General features: G+C 39.2%; 1 protein-coding gene across 2 annotated transcripts; it reads right to left on the bottom strand.

Moving 5' to 3' along the window:
* Positions 1–36: 36 nt before the first annotated feature.
* Positions 37–22,251, bottom strand: dlc (deltaC). 2 transcript variants are annotated; one of them, XM_054793454.1, is made up of 10 exons: positions 22,056–22,251; positions 21,676–21,918; positions 21,541–21,601; positions 21,185–21,442; positions 20,503–20,694; positions 20,232–20,401; positions 19,936–20,152; positions 2,586–3,321; positions 715–832; positions 37–621 (listed from the first exon to the last, which is right to left on the bottom strand). In XM_054793454.1, the coding sequence occupies exons 1-10, from the start codon at positions 22,104–22,106 to the stop codon at positions 616–618; spliced, it is 2,052 nt and encodes a 683-aa protein (XP_054649429.1). In that variant the 5' UTR covers positions 22,107–22,251; the 3' UTR covers positions 37–615. The 2 variants fall into 2 exon arrangements, with proteins under 2 accessions (XP_054649429.1, XP_054649430.1); XM_054793455.1 differs by having other exon boundaries at positions 715–829.
* Positions 22,252–24,869: the final 2,618 nt, after the last annotated feature.

Here is a 24,869-nt window from a genome sequence, read left to right as displayed (position 1 = left end):
ATATATATATATATATATATATATATATACACACCGATCTCATAAATACATGTTTATGTACAAATTAAATAATAAATTAGGAGACAAACGCACACATATTTTTGGTATCAAACAGATGAAGGCAGGCGGCGTACACAAAAGTAAAACGTTTTCCACGCCAGCGCGTCGACACAAGTCTCAGGAATGTTGTAGGCATTTGTGCTAGCTAGCTGCTAACGCTTGATTGTTAACGTTGGATTGTTGCTGCTGAAAGGAGGCACTTGATGGCACGGTCCCCCTCGCTTCCTCTTCCTGTCGGCTTGATTGCTCTTACTTTGAAATGCCGCAGGAAGCACTTGAGGTGGTGGTGATTGAGGAGCTTGACTAAGGCACCGGTCTCTGTGCTGGTTGGATCCACAGTTGAAAGTTGACATATAAAAACACACACGTTATATTGTTGAAATAACAATCATGATAAAGTTAAATAGTGCAAATAACGCAGGAACATTCAGTCTGTGCTGCTCGTGTCTTTGCGGGGACAATGTCCCACTCTTTTGTCTCCGTGGCGCAGCAATAAATATTAAATAAAGTTCATCTGTCCTGGACAGCGAGTCTTTAACCTTGTTCGGCTGGAGGTCACACCTGCCGAGGACAGAGAGAGCGTTGAGTCGTCAGCGAACACACAGCGTCACATGACTTGAACACGCAACATCTGTGTGCGTGACACGTCCTCACCTCAGTAGCAAAGACACACTGCTCCACCTGATCAGGAATGATGAAGACAGGCTGATAGCAGACGTCTTTGACAAAACTGAGAGGAGGAATGATGACGGACGAGTCACACTTGTTTCTACTGGAGAGACACACAGTTATTATAGAGAATAATAATACCTTTATCATCTTATCAGTGTGTAAGGCATGAATACTTATCTGCTATGTGATTGTGTGCTTAGTTCATCATGTTGGGAACATACTGTATACATAATGTGTTTATCTGCCCATTTATTGTACAGCGTAGCTCGTTTATTTTGACTTATTACTGTTGCTTTATGTCAGCTTTATCCGGACTGTACTGAGTAGTTATCCATTCACGACACACATATTCTGTCACTGTTACTTCTGCATTACTGTTATTCTCATGCTCTCATTACTTAGCTAAAGCATTATTATTACTTTTACTCACTTACTTTACTTACCACTTTATTTCTCATCTATGGATGTATATTACTTTATTATCTAATGACTGTACTATCTCAACTGTATGTTTATCCTGTATTACTTTATTTATGATCAAATTACTTTTCATCTACTGTATGTATTTTTTCTATTTATTATCTAATTATTTTTCATTTATCTATGTATAATTCTTTGTCCATCCTCCCATTTTCTGTGCTGCTTGTCCTCATTAGGGTCGCGGGTATGCTGGAGCCAATCCCAGCTGACTTCGAGCAAGACGCAGCGTGCATCCTGGACTGGTCGCCAGTCAATCGCAGGTAAATACTTCTTTATGTATTCATTTTCAATTAATTTTAATCAATTTACTGTATTTATGTTACTACTACTGTATTTATATTAGTTATGATCTAATGACTCTTTTTGATCTATCTATATTACTGAACAAACAATATGCATGCTCCAACAACTGTACTATCCAACGTCATCCTTTTCATTCACTACTAACAAAAAAAACTGGTGCAAACTGGTGCATGTTAAAGACAGGAAGCGAAGAAACCACCAGTAATTGCTGAAAAATGGAGAAGAGGCAGGATTAAATAAGTGCTGCTTCTTCCTACTCCTTTTCAGACATGTTGACGTGTGCAAATGCAAACGTGATGCACTTCAATGTAACTTTGTGACGCATGTTCCACATACACTTAACCATTACCAACTTATAATAATTACAGCAATAATGACAATACTAATAATACAAATTCTCCTAGTAATAATCATAATCATTATTATTATTGTTTTATAACAACACTAATAATACATCATCATAATGATGACAATACTAATACAAATGCTACCACTACTATTATTATGATACTACTAATAATGATACTGATAATAATCCTAATCATCATCATAATAATGTTGACAATATTAATAATACTACTAAATATTAACAATATTAATGCTGCTACTACTACTACGAATAATACAATACAAATACTATCATAATACATAATACTACTAATCATCATAACAATAACAATGGCTATTAATAATCCGCATCATCATAATGATGACAATACCACTACTACTACTACTAATAATCATCATCATAATGACAATACTGCTACTACTAATACTACTATGACTACTACTAATAATAATCATCATCATAATGACAAGACTATTGCTACTAATAATAAATATTATCATTGTCATTATCATAATGATGACAATTCGACTGCTCCTGCTCCTGCTCCTGCTCCTGCTCCTGCTCCTGCTCCTGCTCCTACTCCTGCTCCTACTCCTCCTGCTCCTCCTCCTACTCCTACTCCTACTCCTACTCCTACTCCTACTCCTGCTCCTACTCCTGCTCCTACTCCTGCTCCTACTCCTGCTCCTACTCCTACTAGTAATAATAATGGGGTCCATACCGGTCAAACATGTTTTTGTTGTGTTGCTCGTCCTTGGCTAGGTTGAAGTCGGCCATTTTGTTTTTAAAGACTGCCCCGTCGTCTCCGCCCACCAGCGCGACATCCTTGTTGGACACTTTGACTTGTCCTCCAGGAAGGAGGAAGGTCTCCTTCTCTTTGAGGCCGCTCAGCAGCGCTCCTGCCAAGCTGACGTTTCTGGCCCTGCCCCCACCGATGACGCCGTTGCGGTTGTTGACCGTCTCCAGGTCGTTCTTGACCGACGTGGAAAGCGCAGTGAGCTCCCTGCCCCGGCGGAGCTGGCGCAAGATGAAAATGGCGCTGCACACCAGCAGGGTCAGTGTCAGCACGCCAAAGATGCAGGCGGCGGCCAGCGCCGCAGGAAAGCTGCCATTCTTAGGAGGGGGGACCGGGGGGGGTGTGGTCTTGACGGCATACTCGCAGTGTGCGCCCATGAAGCCCGGCGGGCACTGGCACACGGGGCCCGAGAAGTGGGCGTAACACTTGCCGCCATTGTCACAGGGGAAGTGGTCGCAGGGGCTGGAGCGCATGGAGCAGTCCTTGCCGCTGAAGCCCAACGTGCACGTGCACGTGAAGTCGTTGATGCTGTCCACGCAGGTGCCGGCGTTGCGGCAAGGGTTGCTAGCACAGTCGTCCACATTGGTCTCGCAGTGAGGACCGCTGAAGCCCAGACGACAGCGACACACGACCCGCTGACCCACGTCCAAACACTGCGCGCCTGCACGGGAAAAAAACCTTTAATATTTTAAAACACGTTAGTTTCATCTTTATCATACACGTTAGTTAGGGATGTCCGATTATATCGGCCACTTATTGGCGTCGCTTTTTCTGATGTTGGCACGTGAGTGACGATGTTCTGCACAGAGCAACAAGCTCTCTCTCTGTCTGTGCTCCATCATAATTATCAAATTCCGCCTTTGGATTGAAAATATTTCATTTGCTAGAAGTGTAAAGTATTTTGCACTCTTGTGCGCTGCGTTGACTACTCATGAGGAACAGGTCCCACTTCACGTGCCTTTCAGGCTACACATTCAAACTGCCAAACAGGAAATAGAAAACCAAAATAAGAGCACACAACTGGAAACGACGTGAAAACTAAGGAAAACCAAAATCCAACCTGTCATGCAGAACATGACGTACAGCGCTGGTTATGCAAGGCGTCTTCCTTCAATGCCCCTAATCTGCTATCACACCTCTGGACGAGTCGCACGCAGCGTTTTGGCACTTTTTGTATAACTTGTGTTGCATATTTCAGTATATGTCTATATATAAACAGTATATAAACAGTGTTTATTTGTAAAATGCATTCAGTAAAAGAAACAAAGTGTTCATTACATGACAGCTGGAGGGAAGAGCTGCTGCCAATATCGGTACCATTTGATGTATCGGTAATGAAGTGCTGGACAACATCAGATTTTGGAAAGAGAGGCAACATCGAGTACCTCTAACGTTACTTTAATAAGTCATCTTTTAAAATAGCTTTAGTATTATATGCCATATTTAAAATCATGTCAGTTTAACATGCTATCTTTGATAAACACTTTTGTTTAATACGCCATATTTAAAAACATGTTAGTTTATTACATTATCTTTGATTAACACATTACATTAATACACCATCTTATATAAACACTGTTTTAATATTTTATCTTTTAAAAAGATGTCAGTTTAATACGTTATCTCAGTGGTTCCCAAACTTTTTAGAGTGGCGTACTTCTTCAGATATTTGACCTGAAGCCTGCACACTTAAAAAGATACACCTTTTTATCTTCATTAACTTGAACTATTGAACATAATTGGTTAATTGATTTTATAGTAATTCCGGGTCAAAAACGTGTATTTTGCATGGTCACATTTTGCTAAAGTTGACATTAGCGCTTATAAATAGATAAGTAATCATCGTACATATCTTTTATTCCAGTCTGATGTTGGCATCCTTCTGGAAGAGTGAGTTGAGTTTTAGCATCACTTTTTTTGTCCACTCACAATGGCTAGTATTGTCTGCATATTAATTTAATACCAAATTGAAGGGGCAAGTTCAACAATCACGAGAACGCAGTATCCGAAGTACAAAAATACACACAACCAATGATTTTCGGGAGAATCCCCACACACAGTGACAGGTTTTCACCGCTGCGCCGTGCGGGGATTGGGACACCAATATAAATGAAATCTTCAAGATTAAGCACTCTTAATGTATAAAATAATCACCAAACTTACTTATTTGTTCATATGATGCACACAGAGAAATGACCAACTTCGTGCTCTGTCTCCTTTCTGCTCCGTACTCCTTGTGCCGTGAGGCATTCAGGCACACTTGTAATTGTGCGTGTTAGGCGCTAATTGGCGTTAGGTGCTGATCTATTACAATTGGCGTACCCCACTTTGGGAACCTTGGCGTTACCTTGTACAAGTTACAAGTTTAATACATTATCTTTTAAAACCAAGTTACTTTAATAAAAATAAACGTTAGCTTAATACGCCATACTTATGTTATTTTAATATGTTATAATTCATAAACATGTTACTTTAATACGTTTTCCTTTAAAAACATGTTACTTTAATTCGTTGTCTTTTATAAACATGTTAGTTTAGTACGTTATCTTTTAAAAACATGTTAGTTTAATACATTATCCTTAAAAAAAAACATGTTAGTTTATTGTGTCATCTTTTAGAAACGTGAAATTGTGCAATCACCCATCCGCACAAATACAACATACCATACAATATGATAGGGGGGTAGACAGGATGTGATGAGTGGGCGATAAAAGGGGGAGAGGAAAGGGGACAACAAGAGGAGAGGGGAGGAGAAAAAAACAACAACTCCAAAACTATGCTCCTATGGGGGAGTACAGTGTGGGACTGGCAAAAAATAAAAAAAAAACCTCGGCAGCATAGGCACAAATAAGCACACATGACAACATAAGAACTCGAAGACTTGCAACAGGGGCGGGACAGAGGGTGGTGGAAGTGTTCCAGCACAGGTCAACAAAATACATGTTAATTTAATACATCATCTTTGAAAAACATGTTCGTTTAATATGTCATCTTTTATAAACACGTCAGTTTAATATGTTATCTTTTTAAAAGCACGTTCATTTTATACATCATCTTCTATAGACACGTTAGTTTAATATTTTATTTTATAAACACGTTTTAGTACGTCATCTTTTATAAACACGTTCATTTAATGTCATCTTTTAAAAACATGTTACTGAAATATGTCATCTTTTATTACTTTCTATGATAATTTTGTCGAAGAATCGTTTTCATCATTGTCAACGACCTTTCAAAATGGTAACTAACCAAAACATATACATGTTGACAAAAAAATTCGGTCAACAAATAGCTACAAGGCGAAAACGAAATCCAATCATATTAAATTTGGTCTTGTAGGCAGCGGAGACAAGTTAGGAATACAGCGGAACCTTGGTTAGCGTACGCCCAGGTTAGCGTGTTTTTGGTTAACGTCATAAATTTATGCCGCAATTTTGCCCCGGTTTGCAGGCATTCTCCGGTTAGTGTACAATATTGCGTGCATCTTGTTGGGCTGTTAAGACACTGCCCGAGTCCAACTGTGTTCGTCCTTGTTAGCATCCCATTAGCATGCTGACACATGGAAACAGGAAGCAAAAGTCAGCTCCGGCGCCCATCTATGATGTCATCAGAGTTTGACTCTCAAAAATGTTAACACGAAACACGTTTTTATAGTTTTACAATTATAGTTTTACATGCATAAAACAATTCTAAATGCACATAAATGACGAATGAAATGTATAAATTAACAGTTACGGTTACTTTTACCTTCACTGACGACGTGACTGTTCCGAAAGACACATGTGACAGACAAATGTGGCAGCGAGATCAGTCACCACCAACTTTGTGTTTTGTAACAAGTTATTTCTTAAATTCAATAGTGTTTCTCACCTTCTTTATCTTTGTTTCCATTTTGTGTTATTGAGGTGATTGAATTCAAGAAATAACTCGTGGAAAAACAGGAAGGTGGTGCCTGTGTCGATCTCGCGGCCACATCATGTCTTTGTAAACAATCACGTCTTCATTTATATGCATTCATACTCATTTTGAATTGTTTTCTGCATGTAAAACTATAAAAACGTGTTATGTGTTTTCTGAAACAGATTAATTAGATTTACATTATTTCTTATGGAATAAATAGATTTGTGCCCTGCGATTGGCTGGCGACCAGTCCAGGGTGTACCCCGCCTGTCGCCCAAAGTCAACTGGGATAGGCTCCAGCATGCCCCGCGACCCTAATGAGGAGAAGTGGTGTAGAAAATGGATGGATGGATGGATAAACAGATTTGGTTTGCGTTCATTTCGTTTAGAGTCGAACCTTCTGGTTGCTAACCAAAGTTTCACTCTGTATGCAGTCACAGCTATTTTAGCTGTGTGTGGGAGAGGGCGGGTGGGGTATGTCAGAGGAGAACCAATCAGAACTACTGTCTTTGTGAGGTAGAGCTGTTGGAGTTTCCACGCATGCTGCAATATTGTAATAAATTACACGCTGCAATATGTCTATGCTGGGAGAAAGAAAATAGGGATATGAACATATTTCATGTTTGACGCAAGGGAGTACAAGACACTGTGTCAACCATGTGGAGCCATTATCACCGCTAAAAACACAACTAACATAAGCGGCATCTGTAGGTGAGTCATCCTGAAGAAAAGCGAAGAAAAGCCATAATTTGCGCAATCTATCTATCTCATCTGATCTAATCTAATCTAATATGTTATTATTTTCATATGTTATGTTTGCTGCTGTTTTTGTTGCTGAGAAAGAGCAGAGAGTTGCATTAAGGAGACCTGTTGCGTTATGCAAAGTCGATTTATTACTTCGTACAGTAGTTGTATTGTCATATTATTGTATTGTCATCTAACTTTTTTTTTTAAAACATGAACATCCCGAAAAAAATATTAAATGTAAATTAAATTTCAGGTAAAATAATACCACACAAAGATTAGTGTGAAATTATTCACTTATTGATATATTGATGGAGAGCAGGACTACTTTATCTTATGAATTTTATTATTGAGATGCTTTGCAGGCATCAGAAATAAAGGTGCTTTCAAAAACTATTTGAATTAATTCTGCTGCTTAAGGTGCCCCGCTGGACTAGTGCCAGTCAAATGTTTGTTCAGGCTGCTGTACCAACTTGTGCTGCTGTGTTACGGAACCTCATGTACAGATGTATGTGTAGGTTAACATGCTCTGTATACAGCATCATATATGTGCTGACCAACCCTGTACAAAGCTCGGTCAGGTTCTTTCCTAGTTTGTGGAAACACTGGCGCCTTAACCTATATAGCAAGGGATAGCCATCTTTGATTGTGTGTGTGTGTGTGTGTTTTTTTTTATGTTCTATGGACCATATATGTGTCTGAAATAAAGTTGATGATGATGATTAAACCAATTAAAACCAATTGTGGGAAATGAAATTAAACCTTATCCTTTATACTTTATATTTTAGTAGACTAAAGGACTAAAACTATGGCTAAACTGTGACAACTAAATTAAATACAGCTGTCATTTAATACGTTATCTTTTAAAAACGTGTTAGTATAATACGTTATATTTTAAAAACACGTTAGTTTACTACGTCATAAATGTTATTTTAATATGTTTAACTTTTTAGAAACGTTAGTTTAATATGTTATCTTTAAAAAACATGTTCGTTTAATATGTTATCTTTTAAAAACACGTTAGTTTAGTTTGTCATATTTAAGAACATGTTAATTTAATATATTATGTTTTAAAAACGTGTTAGCTTGATACGTTATGTTTTGTAAATGTGTAATATGGCATCTTTTAAAAGCACATTCATTTAATACGTTATAAACACATTAGTTAAATATGTCACGCTAGTTTTAATATGCGGCATACCCCAAGGGTCGATACTGGGGCCAAAACTGTTGAACTTATCCAAAAATGACATCTGTAAATCCACAAAAGACCTAAAGCTAGCATTATTTGCAGACGATACTACTGTATTCTGTTCTGGAGAAAGCCCACTAGAGCTCATTTTAAAAAATTCACAAATGAAATGACCATACTAAAAAGATGGTTTGATAAAAACCGATTATCCCTGCACCTAAGTAAAACTAAAATAATGCTATTTGGTAATAGCAGAAAGGATACGTACGCACAATACAAATAGACGCCATGGACATTGACAGAGTTAATGAAAATAAATTTCTAGGCTTGATAATAGACGACAAAATGAGTTGGAACTCCCACATTCAAAATATCCAATATAAAGTGACAAGAAATACTTCTATTCTGAATAAGACACAATTTGTTCTGGACCAAAAATCACTCCATACTCTCTATTGTTCTCTAGTCTTACCATATCTAATTTATTGTGCAGAGATATAGGGAAATAATTATAAAAGTAGACTTCATTCACTAACTGTAGAGAACATACAAACCCTCTTTTACTAAAATCACAACTATTCCAATTTGTTCACCTGGTAAACTTTCAAACAGCTAAAATTATGCATAAAGCAAAAAATAACCGACTACCCAAAATCACAATACAATTCTTCTCATCAAGAGAAGAGAAATATGACCTTATGAAAAACGTAATTTAAAACACTTATAATCCCGCACAACGCTAAAAACCTTCAACATATCAGTATGCGGAATGAAATTATAGAACGGATTGAGTAAAGAATGTACTAAAATGAGCTATTTCAAGAAACAGTACAAGCAGCCGATGTTTACAAAATACAAGGAAGAAGAATCCTGAACCACGGAGAAATACTATGCTAATCACAGAGAAATACTATGCTAAACCATATGCACTTTATGCAATTTACAGCAATTTGTCGATACAGATTTACAAACCTCAACTTCATTGTAACACGTTGTAATATTGCTTTATCATTTCTCGTGTTATTCAGAACTGGCAAAGGGAACATGTTGAATGGGAAATGAACAAATGTATCAGCAATTGATTTGAATTGTATTAGCAATTGTGAAATGTATTAGCAATTTGCTGTGAAACAAAGAGGGGGTGGGATTGAATAAGCTCTGCTTCTTCCTACTCCTTATGGACAGGTGGAATTGTGAATTGTGATATTTCATGTATGCTGAAGTGAAAACAATGAATCAAACCATTAGCATGAAAATTCCATATGTCAGCCGTTACAAACACCTTAGTTTAATATGTCATCTTTTAAAAACATGTTAGTTTACTACCTATTCTTTTACAGTTTAATATGTTCTTTTTTTAAAAATACATTAGTTTAATACATTGTCTTTCATAAACACTTTGTTTAATACGTTATCTTTAAAAAACACATTAAATACGTCCTCTTTAAAAAAAACATGTTAGTTTAATGTTATAAACACTTTAGTTTAATACATTGTCTTTAAAAAAAAACTTTAGTTAAATACGCTATAAATACGTTTCATAAACACTTTAATACGTTATCTTTAAAAAACACATTAGTTTAATACGTTACCTTTAAAAACATGTTAAACCCATTATAAACATGTTAGTTTAATGTTTTCTTTAAAAAACACACTAGTTTAATATGCTATCTTTAAAAACATGTTAAACACATTATAAACATGTTAGTTTAATATGTTTTCTTTAAAAAACACATTACTTTAATACATTAGAAACATTTTAGTTTAATACATTATGTTTAAAAACACATACGCTTTCATAAACACTTTATTTAAACGTTATCTTTCAAAAAAAACACTAGTGTAATATGTTATCTTTAAACAAACGTGTTAGTTCAATGCTTTGTAAAAATGTTATTTTAATATGTTATCTTTAAAACATATCAGTTTAATATGTCTTCTTTTAAAAACATTTTAGTTCAGTACGCTATCTTTAAAAACATCCATCCATCCATCCATTTTCTATACCGCTTCTCCTCTTTAGGGTCGCGGGGGCATGCTGGAGCCTATCCCAGCTGACTTCGGGCAACAGGCGGGGTACACCCTGGACTGGTCGCCAGCCAATCGCAGGGCACATATAGACAAACAACCATCCACACTCACATTCATACCTATGGACAATTTAGAGTCGCCAATTCGCCTAACCTGCATGTTTTTGGATGTGGGAGGAAACCGGAGTACCCGGAGAAAACCCACGCATGCACAGGGAGAACCTGCAAACTCCACACAGATCTTTAAAAACATGTTAGTTTAATATGTTATCTTTAAACGTTAATTTGATACATTATAAACACATTAGCTTAATACGTTTTCTTTTAAAAACATGTTATTTTTGTACATCATATTTCATAAACATTTTGTTTAATACGTTATCTTCAAAAAACACGTTAATTTCATACATTATAAACACTTTGTTTAATACGTTAGCTTTAAAAACATGTTATCCTAGTACGTCATCTTTTATAAACACTTGGTTTAATACGTTATAAACAATTTGTTTAGTACATTATCTTTAAAAACACGTTAGTTTCATACGTAATCTTGTCTGTGTAGAGTCTTAGTCATCCAGGTCATGGTAATCCGCAAAGGCTGCATCAAGGCAACTGGATTCTCCTTGTAGGTTGAAGTCGTTTCACCTTATAACCAAAAGGCTTCTTTGTTTTTACATTTTTAGATGTGGAGTCTCCCTATTTATGTCGCTGGTGGGTGTGTCCCCTGGGGGTTGTAACAATAGGGTTGTTGTTGTTGTTATTGTTGCCTGCCGTGGCTGGTGAGTGACCGTCCTGCATAACAATAGGTTGTTCACTTTCTTGGTGGCAAAACAGCTCTTTAGTGGCCACCCTTCCTGTGCAATGAGACAATCTTTGGGGAAGAGATGTCAGGACACTGTTGTAAGCAGACGATAGGTGACAAATCTCCTACCATATCCACAACTCCACAGACTGTAAGGTCCTGAGACTCGCCAAACATGAAACCATTCTATCATTTCATGTTTTTTCATTGATGGGTCAGGGAAAGACTGAAACAATACTCCAGTCTACAGGACAGAACCAACCTCACTCCCCACCAGGTATGCGGTCTACTCCATCTTTGTCTTCGCACTTACTTCCAACCGGTCTCCCCCATTGTAGTCAACATGTACATGGAAGAAGCGGAAAGAAAAGTACAGGACTCCATTAAAGGAGTCCTCAGCCCAGCCACTGGTTTAGATATGTTGACGCCACATGGTTTAAGATCAAAACCTGCAAGTACATTTGTTTGCTGAACACGTTAACTCTGTAGTTGGAAACATCAGTTTCACTCATGAAGACATCAAAGACAAGGCATGGTTGTTCTTGGACTGTGAAGTGTGAGCAGGGAAAGCCTCAATACTGAGGTCTACAGAAAACCTACCCAGTAGACCAGTGCCTGCTCTTTGACTCCCAGTATCCATGAGAACACAAGCTTGGGGTTATCAGAAGCCTTGAATACAGCGCAGAGAAGATACCCACTACCGACAACGAAAGACAAGGAACAGACACATATCAGGAAGGCTATCTGTGGGTATCCGCACTGGGCCATTGTCAGATCTACCAGGAGATTAAGGGCATCATCAAGATGGTCCCGTACGTATCTGGTTTGTCTGAAGTATTTTTTCCAAACATAACGATTGATTTCAAACCAACCAACACTCTCAGACAAAAGCTGGTTCACCCCATAGACAAAATCCCGAGAAGCAAACTCAGCAATTTTATTCTTGCAGTTCACTGTAGTGGAGACTGCAATGACGTCTACATTGGAGAGACCAAACAACTCTTATACAAACGCATGGCACAACACAGGAAAGCAGTTTCTTCAGGCCCATTGTCATCAGTTCATTGCCGTCTCAAAAAGAAGAAACATTTCTTTGGCTAGGGAAGACTACTGGTTTGAAATAGGATTTCCATTTCAATGTTCTATACAGCTTGTCCTCATTAGGGTCACGGCTAAGCTGGAGCATATCCCAGCTAGAGAGGCGAGGTAAACCCTGGACCACCGGGCAGCTAATCGCAGGGCACATACAGTGTATATGTAACCTGCCTGTTTTAGCCAGCTCGAACACAGGACCTACGGAATGGGAGTTGAGAGCGCTGACCGCTGGGCTAAAAGCCCGGACTGTCAACCCAGCGTTCAGCGTGGCTTTTAAGGCCAAGGGAGTGAGGTTTCCCAACATACACTTGCACAGCCACACTTGCTGGCAGCTGTTATATAGAGAAACAAGCATTCACACCTTATGGACAATTCAGAATTGCCAATTAGCCTAACATGCATACTTTTGGAATGTGGGAAGAAGCCAGTGTCTGGAGTACCTGGACATGCAAACTCTACCCAGAGATGTTCCAACTGAGATTCAAACCCGGATCTCCTGACTAGGCCATGGTGCAGCCTGTGAGGAGGAGGAGCTTTGCGCCATCATCTATTGTCTGCTTACAACAATGTCCTGACATCTCTCTCCCAAAGACTGTCTCAGCCCACGGGAAGAGTGGACACTCACTGAGCTGTTTTGTCACCAGTCAGGCAAAAGACCTATCGTTATGCAGGACGGTCCCACCAGAGACATAAATAGGGAGACTTCACACATCTTCAACAGACAACAAGAGTCCAGTCATCCCCATTCAACCTTTGCAAAGTACGTGATATTTAATTTTATAGACACATTGGTTTAATATGTTATGCTTTAAAAAGAAACTTTAGTTTCGTATGTTATCTTTTATCAGAAGAAATCATCTTTTTAAAATGTGTTATTTTGTCATGTTGTCATGGTTTAAAACTTGTTAGTTTAATACGTTATCATCTTTTAAAGACGTTAAGTTTAATACATTATTTTTTAATATGTCGTCTTTTGATAACACATTATTTTAATATGTATATTTTAAATATAATACTGTATGTTATCTTATAAAAACAAGTTAGTTTATTACGGTATCTTTTATAAACACGCCATTTTAGTACGTCATCGTTTGGCAAATCACTTTAACATGTCTTCTTTTATAAATATAATACACTATCTTATAAAAACACTTTAGTTTATTACATTATCACTTATAAACACGTTAGTTTAATACAGGAGTGCCCAAAATTTTCCCAGTGAGGACCGCATACGTTAAAATCAAAGGCTACAGAAGCACTTAGATATTTTACATTCTGTAAACCAACCCATGTACAAGTAGATATCCTACTAAGTTTAGTATATTTCAATAAAGAGCAGCCTGCATCTCAGCTTTGTGTTATACGTGACAACGTGTATTATTACTATGAACTGTTGTTAAATTTTAGAAATATTTCAACTTTTTTCTCATATTTTTTTCATAACATTTATTTTCATGACATAATATTTTGACTTTCGTAATATTATGTTTTTTCTCAACCGCATTTCCCAAAAATTGCTCGTAAAACAACTTTTTTTTTTTTTAAATGTGCCAAGGGGAAATTGAAAAAAAATCAGCCGCGGGCCGTGAATGGCCCTCAGGCTACACCTTGGACACCCCTGGTTTAATATGTCATCTCATATAAATATAATACGTTTTCCTTTAAATCATGTTATTTTTTTATAAACATGTTAGTTTAATACATCATCTTTTAAGAACATTAATACGTTATCTTTTAAAAACATATTAGTTTAATACAGTGGAACTCGCTTATATTGTCGCCCGTTGTACTGGCTGGCTGACGAGGACATAATAAGTTGCCGGCGTAGCCGAAACGGAAACTTAGCATTGATTGCACATTTACTTGTGACTTTGTCCAGAAACATAAGAGAATGGCTCATCATAAAGAATTTTTAAACTACCGCAGTTGGTTGACATGGTTTTCATCCCTTTGTGCAGATTTTTATTTCGATTCTTCTGTATTGATATGATCTTGTAGCGACGGGAGTATTGTGTATGGTTCTGACCTGTAATTCATGGGTCGGACTATAGGGAGCAGTGGCTTTTGCCTGCTATTTGAAGCCCGCCCAAGAGAGAAGAGTTGCTGGAGTGTGTCTTGCTATAAGCTATACAGTGTTGTGTTGACACCACCACATTATAATATTTTATACTTTTATCTAAGAGAGATGCCTTCGCTAAATTCCTTGCATGGCATGACTACAATGACAATAAAACTTTCGTACATGTGCATATATTTCTTCCGATGGCTAACCATCTAAACAAAACTGGGTGTAGAATCCAGGTTAACACCGTCATGCTTTTATTACTTATTCTGCACGCAACAGGACGTCACGGTGTTGGAATATTGTGTAACTAGTTAGTACTTATGTTGTCTTTTCAAGCTGCTTGGCAATAATGAGGACATTAACAATGCTGCAACACATGTCAACATATACGGAAGAGTACGGAGCAACTTAAGCGGGTTCCACCGTACGTTACTTTTTATAAACACTTTGTTGTCATCAATCTTTAAAAAACATTACCTGTTTTGAGCACATCAGTTTAATGTCATCCTTTCACCAACGTTAGTTTAATATGTTATCTTTAAAAAACACGTACGTTTAATACGTTGTCTGTTATAAGCAGGAGTACTTTCAGTGTTAGTGCACACCTGCCAACATGGAAAAATGTATCGTACTCAACATGCAGTTTGACTCTTGAATACGCTTGCATGCGTCACAGCTCTCCATTTTGTTGCATTTTCTTGGTTTCGGTTTCGACTTCAGTCTGGACTGGCTGATGCCCTGGGGGGCATGATAGAAAATTGAGAACCACTGATTTAATACGTTATCTTTAAAAAACACATTCGTTTCATACGTTACTTTAAAACGACATCCTTACAAAACACGTTAGTTCTATACATATTCTTTTAAATACATTATCTATTAATATATTATCTTTTAAAAAAACACATTAGTTTAGAACGTCATCTTTTATAAACTCGTTGAATACGTCATCTACTTCATCTTTAAAAGCAGGTCAGTTTAGTACATCATGTTTTATAAACACGTTTACTGCATCATCTACGTCATCTTTAAAAGCACGTGAGTTTAGTACATCATCTTTTATAAACACGTTTACTGCATCATCTACGTCATCTTTAAAAGCAGGTGAGTTTAGTACATCATGTTTTATAAACACGTTTACTGCATCATTTACTTCATCTTTAAAAGCAGGTGAGTTTAGTACATCATGTTTTATAAACACGTTTACTGCATCATCTACGTCATCTTTAAAAGCACGTTAGTTTAGTACATCATGTTTTATAAACACGTTTACTGCATCATCTACGTCATCTTTAAAAGCAGGTGAGTTTAGTACATCATGTTTTATAAACACGTTTACTGCATCATTTACTTCATCTTTAAAAGCAGGTGAGTTTAGTACATCATGTTTTATAAACACGTTTACTGCATCATCTACGTCATCTTTAAAAGCACGTTAGTTTAGTACATCATGTTTTATAAACACGTTTACTGCATCATCTACGTCATCTTTAAAAGCACGTTAGTTTAAAACATTATCTTTAAAATACACATTGGTTTAATACGTTATCTGTAAAAAACATTTTAGTATACTGTAATAGGACACCCTTTAAATACTTAATTTAATATGTTATCTTTTACACTCACATTAGTTTAATATGTTATCTTTAAAACAAACTTGTTAGTTTAACATGTCATATTTAAAAAATACATCAGTTTAATACATCAACTTTGATAAAACTCGTTAGTTTATTACGTTATCTTTTATAAGCATGTTGGTTTAGTACGACATCCTTTAAAAACATGTTTGTTTCATATATTATCTTTTATAAATCACGTTAGTTTACTACTCATCTTTTATAAAACATTTTAATACGTTATCTTTTGTAAATACATTATAATCACGTTAGTTTAATATGTTATTGTTAAAAAATGAATTTGTTTAATACAGTGGCGGAGCTACGTGGTGGCCAGCGGTGGCCGTGTCTCGTGCAGACTCGTGCAGACTCGTGCAGACTCGTGCTCGTGCGTGTTTCCATAAATTTCTTCTGGACGTGTGGACAGGAAGTGATGTCGGGGATTCAGATTTGGGTTGTAGCTGGAGTAAGTACGGCCACAACAGCAGCCCGTGTTATTATTATGATTATTATTGTTATTGTGTTACTACTGTATTGTGCCTATTGTGCCGTAAATAAAGTCTGTCGTTGGCAACTAAGTCTGGTGCGTGGTACCAATGACACGTAGTGGCAGTTCATCAACATCTTGTATTGCCGTAAACTGTATTCGTATTATAGTTTATTTAGAACATTTTATGCTTGAAAATGCTTAATGCTTAGTGCATTATGTGCTTAATGTGTAAATACGTAAACTTTGCTTAAATATGTTTTTGTTTTTTTTTACTAATAATAGGCCGTAGTCAACCACAAAACAGCGATCACTTATTATTTAATGTTTTTTTCTTTTAAATTTGCGATAAAGTGAGGGCGCGATGTTTGCACCGTGATGTAGCAGTTGTAAAAAAACACGTTTAATACGTCATCTTTTACAATCATGTTAGTTTGATACGTTAACTTAAAAAAAAACATTACTTTAATACGTCATCTATTATAAGCACATTACTTTAATATGTTATCTTTAAAAACACGTTAGTTTAATACGTCATCTTTTACAATCATGTTAGTTTAATATGTTAACTTTAAAAAAACACCTTAGTTTAATACGTCATCTTTAAAAAAAAAAAATCACGTCAGTTCAATACGTTATCTTTCAAAAACACGTTAGTTTAATACGTCATCTTTTATAAGCAGGTTATTATGATTTGTTATCTTTAAAAACACATTTAGTTAATACGTCATCTTTTATAAGCACATTAGTTTAATACGTTATCTTTTTTATAAACACATTAAATATTATATAATCACGTTAGTTTAATACGCCATCTTTAACAATCACGTTAAATACGTTATCTTTTATAAACATGTTAAATGTTTTATAATCACGTTAGTTTAATACGCCATCTTTAACAATCACGTTAAATACGTTATCTTTTATAAACACATTAAATATTATATAATCACGTTAGTTTAATACGCCATCTTTAACAATCACGTTAAATACGTTATCTTTTATAAACACATTAAATATTATATAATCACGTTAGTTTAATACGCCATCTTTAACAATCACGTTAAATACGTTATCTTTTATAAACACATTAAATATTATATAATCACGTTAGTTTAATACGCCATCTTTAACAATCACGTTAAATACGTTATCTTTTATAAACACATTAAATATTATATAATCACGTTAGTTTAATACGCCATCTTTAACAATCACGTTAAATACGTTATCTTTTATAAACACATTAAATATTATATAATCACGTTAGTTTAATACGCCATCTTTAACAATCACGTTAAATACGTTATCTTTTATAAACACATTAAATATTATATAATCACGTTAGTTTAATACACCATCTTTAACAATCACGTTAAATACGTTATCTTTTATAAACACATTAAATATTATATAATCACGTTAGTTTAATACACCATCTTTAAAAATCACGTTAAATACGTTATCTTTTATAAACACATTAAATATTATATAATCACGTTAGTTTAATACACCATCTTTAACAATCACGTTAAATACGTTATCTTTTATAAACACATTAAATATTATATAATCACGTTAGTTTAATACGCCATCTTTAACAATCATGTTAAATACGTTATCTTTTATAAACACATTAAATATTATATAATCACGTTAGTTTAATACGCCATCTTTAACAATCATGTTAAATACGTTATCTTTTATAAACATGTAAAATGTTTTATAATCACGTTAGTTTAATACGCCATCTTTAACAATCACGTTAAATACGTTATCTTTTATAAACACATTAAATATTATATAATCACGTTAGTTTAATACGCCATCTTTAACAATCACGTTAAATACGTTATCTTTTATAAACATGTTAAATGTTTTATAATCACGTTAGTTTAATACGCCATCCTTAACTATCACGCTAGTTCAATACGTTATCTTTTATAAAATATGTTAGTTTAATATGTTCTCTTTTCTAAACACAATATGTCATATTTTATAAACACTTTAGTTTAACCTTATCTTTTATGAGCGTGTTAGTTTATATGTTATAAACATGTTCGTTTAATATATTATCTTTAAAAAAAATGTTAGCTTGATAGGCCATCTTTTGTAAACACGTTAATTACGTTACAATCACGTCAGTTTAATACGTCATCTTTTGTAAACACATTAAATACGTTATAATCACATCAGTTTAATAGGTTATCTTTTATAAACACACGCTAAATACGTTCTATTTTATAAAACATGTTAGTTTAATACGTCATCTTTTACAAACACACTGTCATATTTTATAAACACCTTTGTTTAATTTGATCTTTTATAAGCGCGTTCGTTTAATATTGTTATAGACATGTTTGTTTAATACATTATCTTTCAATGGAATTTAAATGTAGTCTAAACTTGACTTTCAAAGTCAGCTGGGATAGGCTCCAGCATACCCCCGCAACCCTAATGAGGAGAAGCGGCATAGAATATGGATGGATGGCTCCTTTAAAAAGTTAGTTTAGTAAGTCATCGCCATTCATTTTGTACCAAAGTTGGCCACTTGGCGGACATTGTTTGGCTTCCAGGGAACCAGAGAAGTGTGCGTGGGCGAGTATGCAGATGGAAAGAGAAATGAATCAACTGATGTTTTCAGGAAGTCACATCTTGTTGATAAGAAAAGGCGTTTACAGTCAGGAAGCGTGTTTAACACATACGAGGCGTGCACGGACAGCCAGAATAAACACGTATTTGGAGCATGGCCATATTTGGCATTGGTGACCTGCTGGTGTTGCAAGAGGCAACGGTACTTGGGAATGTTTACAGATGGACAATAAGCGCCATGAACTAGTGATAATGCTGCAATAATTGTCAAAAGCAGCACTTGTACTTTCCTAGCGGAGCCATAACTTGTCTGGGTGTCAGATTCAAGATGGCTTCCAGCTCGTTCCTTCTGTGTTTTTAGCAAAGTCGTCTTCAGAGACTTTTTCCTGAGCTTCTTGGCAAACAAGTGTGCATTTTGCGAGACAAATGAGCCGTGCAGGAGCTCGCCACTGATGGCTTTGTTGGGCCGGAGCGCTGCCACGGCTGCATTCTTACCCACAACCCACACTCGGGAAGTCAAGTAAGAGCAGGAGACGTGTTTACCACGACAACAAAGACGACATATTTGTTCGCGAGATAAGACGTGCTGGCTCCTGCCCTGGAACTTTTATTTTGAAAGTTTGTTTTGAATGCAGACAGCCAGGATATCTGCGTCATTGTTTTCGTCCGTTCTTTCTCTGTCAACAACATCCTTTCACATGCAGGTGACTCACGCAGTTAGCTTAGCGCTAACGATGGCGACTGCTAGTTACCGTTAGCGCAGGGGTTGCTGCTGCATTTGTTGTTCTTCATCTCGCAGTTGGAGCCGGTGTAGCCGGTTGGGCAGAGACATCTGTAACCTCCGCCAGCACTCTCCACACACGTCCCGCCGTTAAAACATGGCTCGTCCACGCACTGCATGGCGCTGATCTCACAGTTTTTGCCCCGGAAGCCCTGAGGACACGCGCATGAGTAGCCGTTGACCAAATCCTGTGGGAGAGACCAGAACATTCCTGGCATTGGTGAGCGTCCAGAAGACAATGTGGATGCTCACAGAGAGCTGACTTACACTGCAACTGCCGCCGTTCCTGCAGGGGTTGCTGTCGCACTCGTTGGTTTGGACCTCGCAGTTCTTGCCGGTGAATCCGGGTTTGCACGTACACGTGTAGCTGCCCTGGCCAGTGTTGGTGCATGCTGCCTCGTTCTGACACGGCTTGTGGTTGGTGCAGTAGTTGAGGTCTGCAGGGGGCGATGGCGAGCGTCACAAAAAGGAGAACAGCAGCGGTCCGGGGCCAGAGCCTTCAGGAACGCCTCGTATTATAACAAATGAGCACACTCACCTTGGTTGCAGTACAGGCCGCCCCAGCCTTCCTTGCAGTTGCACTGCCATGGCTGCTGGCAGGTGCCGTGCAGGCATCCCGGGTGGCGTGCACACTCGTCACAGCGCTCGCCCTGCCAGCCCTGATGACACGCGCACTCGCCGGGGGCGTCGCAGGAGCCATGCTCGTCGCTGCAGCCCGCCGCACAGATGGCTGATGGGAGTCAAGGAAGACAGAACATGAGTCCACTTCAAGCACACAGCGAGCCCCTCCCCTTCTGTGGGCCTCACACGTGCGCACACACACACACACACACTAGTGCTTGTTAAGTAGCGAGCCAAGCAGCTGGCCCACCAACAAAAGCAACACATGCTGTCTCTTTTCACGCAAGGCAGCGCTCATTAAGCTCCAGCGCGTGTCCCTGTTCAGGAGGGTGGGCCTGGGCCAACCTGGCCCGCAGGGGCCCGCCATGGGGATGCATTGTTGGGCTCAGAACAAAAGAAAGCAACACACACCGAGTGAAGCAGCAGGCTGCGAGCAGCGTTGACGACTGCTTGACTTAACAATTTCATGGACACTGGACAAAAACACCAAGGACCCTACCCACTCCCGACTCCATCTCCCCCTTGAAGGAACGTTACACCAAAAAATGGAGGGAAGGCCGGCAGGGGGCGGGGTCAAGAAGAAAAGGGAGAAGACTCACGGTCAGAGCAGTAGTCGCCCGTCCAGCCGTCCTGGCAGCGGCGGCGGCCATCTTGATCACAGGTGTAGTGTCCAAAGGTGTCGTTGCGAGGTCGGCAGTAGGCGGAGCAAGCATCGCCATGGTAGTGCTCGTTGCACACCACATGGTACGAGTAACGGAGCTCGCTCTGCTCGCCATAGTGCACGTCCTGGGACCACTCCTCGCCCACCCTCAGCTTGCGCCGCGTCGCCAAGCGGCTGATCAGGTTGTTTTGGTTCTCTGTGGGGGGGGTTAGCACCCATAATGTGACATCCAAAACACATAATATGCCATTGGGTGCCACCTGGTGGTGAAGATGAGTACTGCAAAAGACATACCTGTTGAGTCGAGTCCGGAAGACTCAGCATTCCAAGCCTCGATGATCAGAGAGAATATTCCCTGTGGGGAGAGACAGGTTCGTGACTGTGGGGAGTCGGGGGGGGACTAAAGCAAGCGTCGCTGTGGTCACCTACCGGCCACTTGAAGAGGAAGGGTACCCTGATGGGCGCGCTCCCGCTGATGGACTCAGGGTCCACGCCAAAGATCTCGGTGAGCGCGGTCCCGTACGTGCACGGAGGCTCGGGGCTGATGACGTCCTGGGAATGCTTGAGGCACACGCGGAAAAAGATGTGACAGTCCCGGGACGAATGGCGGCACACAGCCCGGTGACTGGTGAAGGAGTCGATCTTCAGCTCGAACACGCCCGAAGACATCGCCTGTTGGATGGGGGACACATGTTGACATTTAATGGCCTTTACCGCATTGTCCGGTAACACGTGACCCACCGGTAGTCGGGTGGAAAGCTGTCAAGGGTTGCTGGCATGCCGCGCGTAAGGGCGCACGGAGGACTCACCGTGCGCGTCGTGAGCAGCAGCAGCAGACACGGCAGCAGGCAGCGCGTCATGGCGGGTCCACTCTGAAACAATGTCCAACAGAACCGAAAGTCCAAACGATGCCAGCAAGGGGGCGTCAAGTGTCGTGCGTGCGCGATTCCGACGAGAGAGAACGTTTTTGTTGTTTGTCTATTGGGGCAAAGAGCGACAGGATGGTTGAACTCTGGACTGTAGCAACCTCGCGCAACCTCCTCTTTTATAGCTGAAGGAGGGGGTGGGGTGGCGGAGGAAGGCTGCACGCTGCAAGAAATGTCCACCTTGAAGAGCAGGTATCCTAATGCTAATGTGTGGCACATCAGTCTATGAACAGTCAAAAGTTTAGACACGCTTTCCGTTGCTATTGAATGACAAAGTGTGTACAAGCAAGTACATGAAAAACAGTTTCCTCCCTCATTCAGCTGTATACATGTTACAAATCATCACATGCTCTAAATAACTCACTGATCAATATGTACACACTGTGCGTATTGACAGGTGAACTCAGTATTATGCATATTAAACATAATAAGTTTAATAAGTTTACAAAGGTGAGAATGGATTTATTATTGCTGGCATTATTATTACTACTATTATTACAACTATGTACTACTATTAATACTGATATTACACGCACACAATATCACGTGACAGTCATTTAAATGTATTTTAGTGTGAATGCTACCTAACGATCTTGGTGGTGAGGACATTTTTTAAAGTGTGCTTGTGTAGTGTGTGTGTGTGTGTGTGTGTGTGCGCGCGCGCGCGAGTGGTACCTGGGTGGTGGTGGGGGGCTGCTTTGATTGCCCCCCACCACACACACACGCACACTATATAATGCAATAGAACAAACTGTCAGGTGACAAGAGGACCAAATGCTCCTTTTACTGTTCCCCCCGCACACACACATCATAAAGCGTCTTGAGGAGGTGTGTGTGTGTGTGTGTGTGTGTGTGTGTGTGTGTGTGAGACAATGACGCATCAGTGTGTCAATAAGGTAACGTGATGATGGACAGCATCAAAAGTGAATGGCTGGTGATGTCTAAGCGACCATATGACGTCAGCAGATGTTAAAAAGTTTTCCTCTGCCTTTTTGGCGCCGCGGCCTGCCACGCCCCCTATTGTTATTCTTAACGAGGCCAGCGCGTGCCTCCTCCACCCCACGCGACACAAGGCACGCTTCTTCAATATGCGTGTGTGTCTGCGTATACGTGTGTACGTGTACTGCACACAATGGCCACAACATGCACACACAGCCTACACAGATGGATCTAGATAAATAGATCAAGAAGAAAGTAGACCAGACCCAGATCAGAAGTGCACTTCCGTTTCTGAAGTCCGTCTTCTGTGATGTCATCGATGAGCTCCACAGAGAGCCTTGAGTCGGCGTGCACGCCGCACCAGGAAACTTCCACGCACACACTAATATGCACATATTGATCACACGCCATCTGCCTATTGATCGTGCCAACACCCCCACCCCCTGCAAACCACACCGCGTGAACGACGTGCACGCCACGCGCCCTCTGCGCGTGCGGCCGTGCACACGTGCCCAAACGGCGCGAGCTTTTGTCCAGGTGTGAGGCCGCGTGTCGCTTTGAGGTGTCCGAGGAGGCGTGGCCAAGCAACAGGGCGCGTGGGAAAGTCTGCCAAGGTGTGAGGTCATAAATGTGAGGCGCGAGAACTCGCACCTGCAAGCGCGTGCGCAGAGAGTCCCACCGACAAACGGCTCGTCACCCGCTGTCAATCACCAGACGTCTCAGCCCCGCCCCTTTGCGTGCCTGCTACACCTCAAATCAACAGTCGCTTCTTATTTAATATAATTAAATCTTACTTCATCTATTTAAATATTAATTATATATTCATGCCTCGATGCAGCAATAACGCACACTTGTAAACGTGATTCACATTCAAAACCTTATCTTCAATTTTTTACCTTTTATGAGCATAAAACAGTTTCTTTTTCAAGGGTGGGAGATAAGGGTCTATAACTGGCAGGCGTCCTGCTGTTCTGTTTTTATGTTTTCATGTTTGTCATGAGTAAAAGTTTTAAAAACAAAATGTAAAGTGTTACTCTAGCATCTTTGCATTTGGTGTTTAAACCCTGTTGAGATCGAAGGGGGTCAAATGGTGGACAACATAAAGCAGCCCCCCCACCACCACTAACTTTATACACCACGTGCATGTAACCAGAATGATGGCCACCATTCATTAGTTAACCCTTACTGATTACTTTCATTACTCCACTCTAACATTACAGACAATATCGGCCATCTTTTCCCTGTGCTTGACGAAAGAACTCACCATTGTGAATATGAGATGTCTTTCACGTCCAAGTCAGAGTTCTTCAGAAGCTCTGTGATGGACTTTGAACCTTGTAAACTTTTGAGTTTTCACGGAAACAGTCATCAGCATGTCAAAGGCGTTGCAGAACCTGTCATAGAACCACTTCTCGTCACTGTTAATTGTTTATCTCCGTCAAAAACATGAAAAGACACGTTTATTTTAGACTGACAACAAAAATATCGTCATGCTTTTAGTGGACAGCAGTACAGTCCGCACGCACACACACACACTGCAGAAGCGTGCAGCGATTATATGAAATAGCCACCAGATCACTTGCATCCGATTTATGTTAACATGAATCTTGTGTTTTGTGGGGAATTAATGAGCTTCAACACTAAACTTTATGGGCTTGTTAAAGAACCAAAACAAGAAGTTCCTGCGGCTCTCCGGGTCCAACATGGCGGCGCTGGTGGTCTTCAAAGATAGGGCCCAAAGACAAAGAGCTTTACAGG

The sequence above is a fragment of the Dunckerocampus dactyliophorus genome, chromosome 12 (genome assembly GCF_027744805.1).
Source record: "Dunckerocampus dactyliophorus isolate RoL2022-P2 chromosome 12, RoL_Ddac_1.1, whole genome shotgun sequence".
In the NCBI taxonomy this organism is placed as follows: Eukaryota; Metazoa; Chordata; class Actinopteri; order Syngnathiformes; family Syngnathidae; genus Dunckerocampus; species Dunckerocampus dactyliophorus.
Note: the sequence above shows the minus strand (reverse complement) of the source record. Positions and strands in the feature narration are given on the sequence as shown.

Bases quoted from the DNA above. Each gene is read 5' to 3' on its own strand.
- dlc (XM_054793454.1), bottom strand. From the start codon at position 22,106: ATGACGCGCTGCCTGCTGCCGTGTCTGCTGCTGCTGCTCACGACGCGC. The intron at 21,919-22,055 runs GTGAGTCCTCCG...CCCATCCAACAG, and splicing joins TGCTGCTCACGACGCGCACG to GCGATGTCTTCGGGCGTGTT. The intron at 20,153-20,231 runs GTAAGTCAGCTC...TCTCTCCCACAG, and splicing joins GGAACGGCGGCAGTTGCAGT to GATTTGGTCAACGGCTACTC.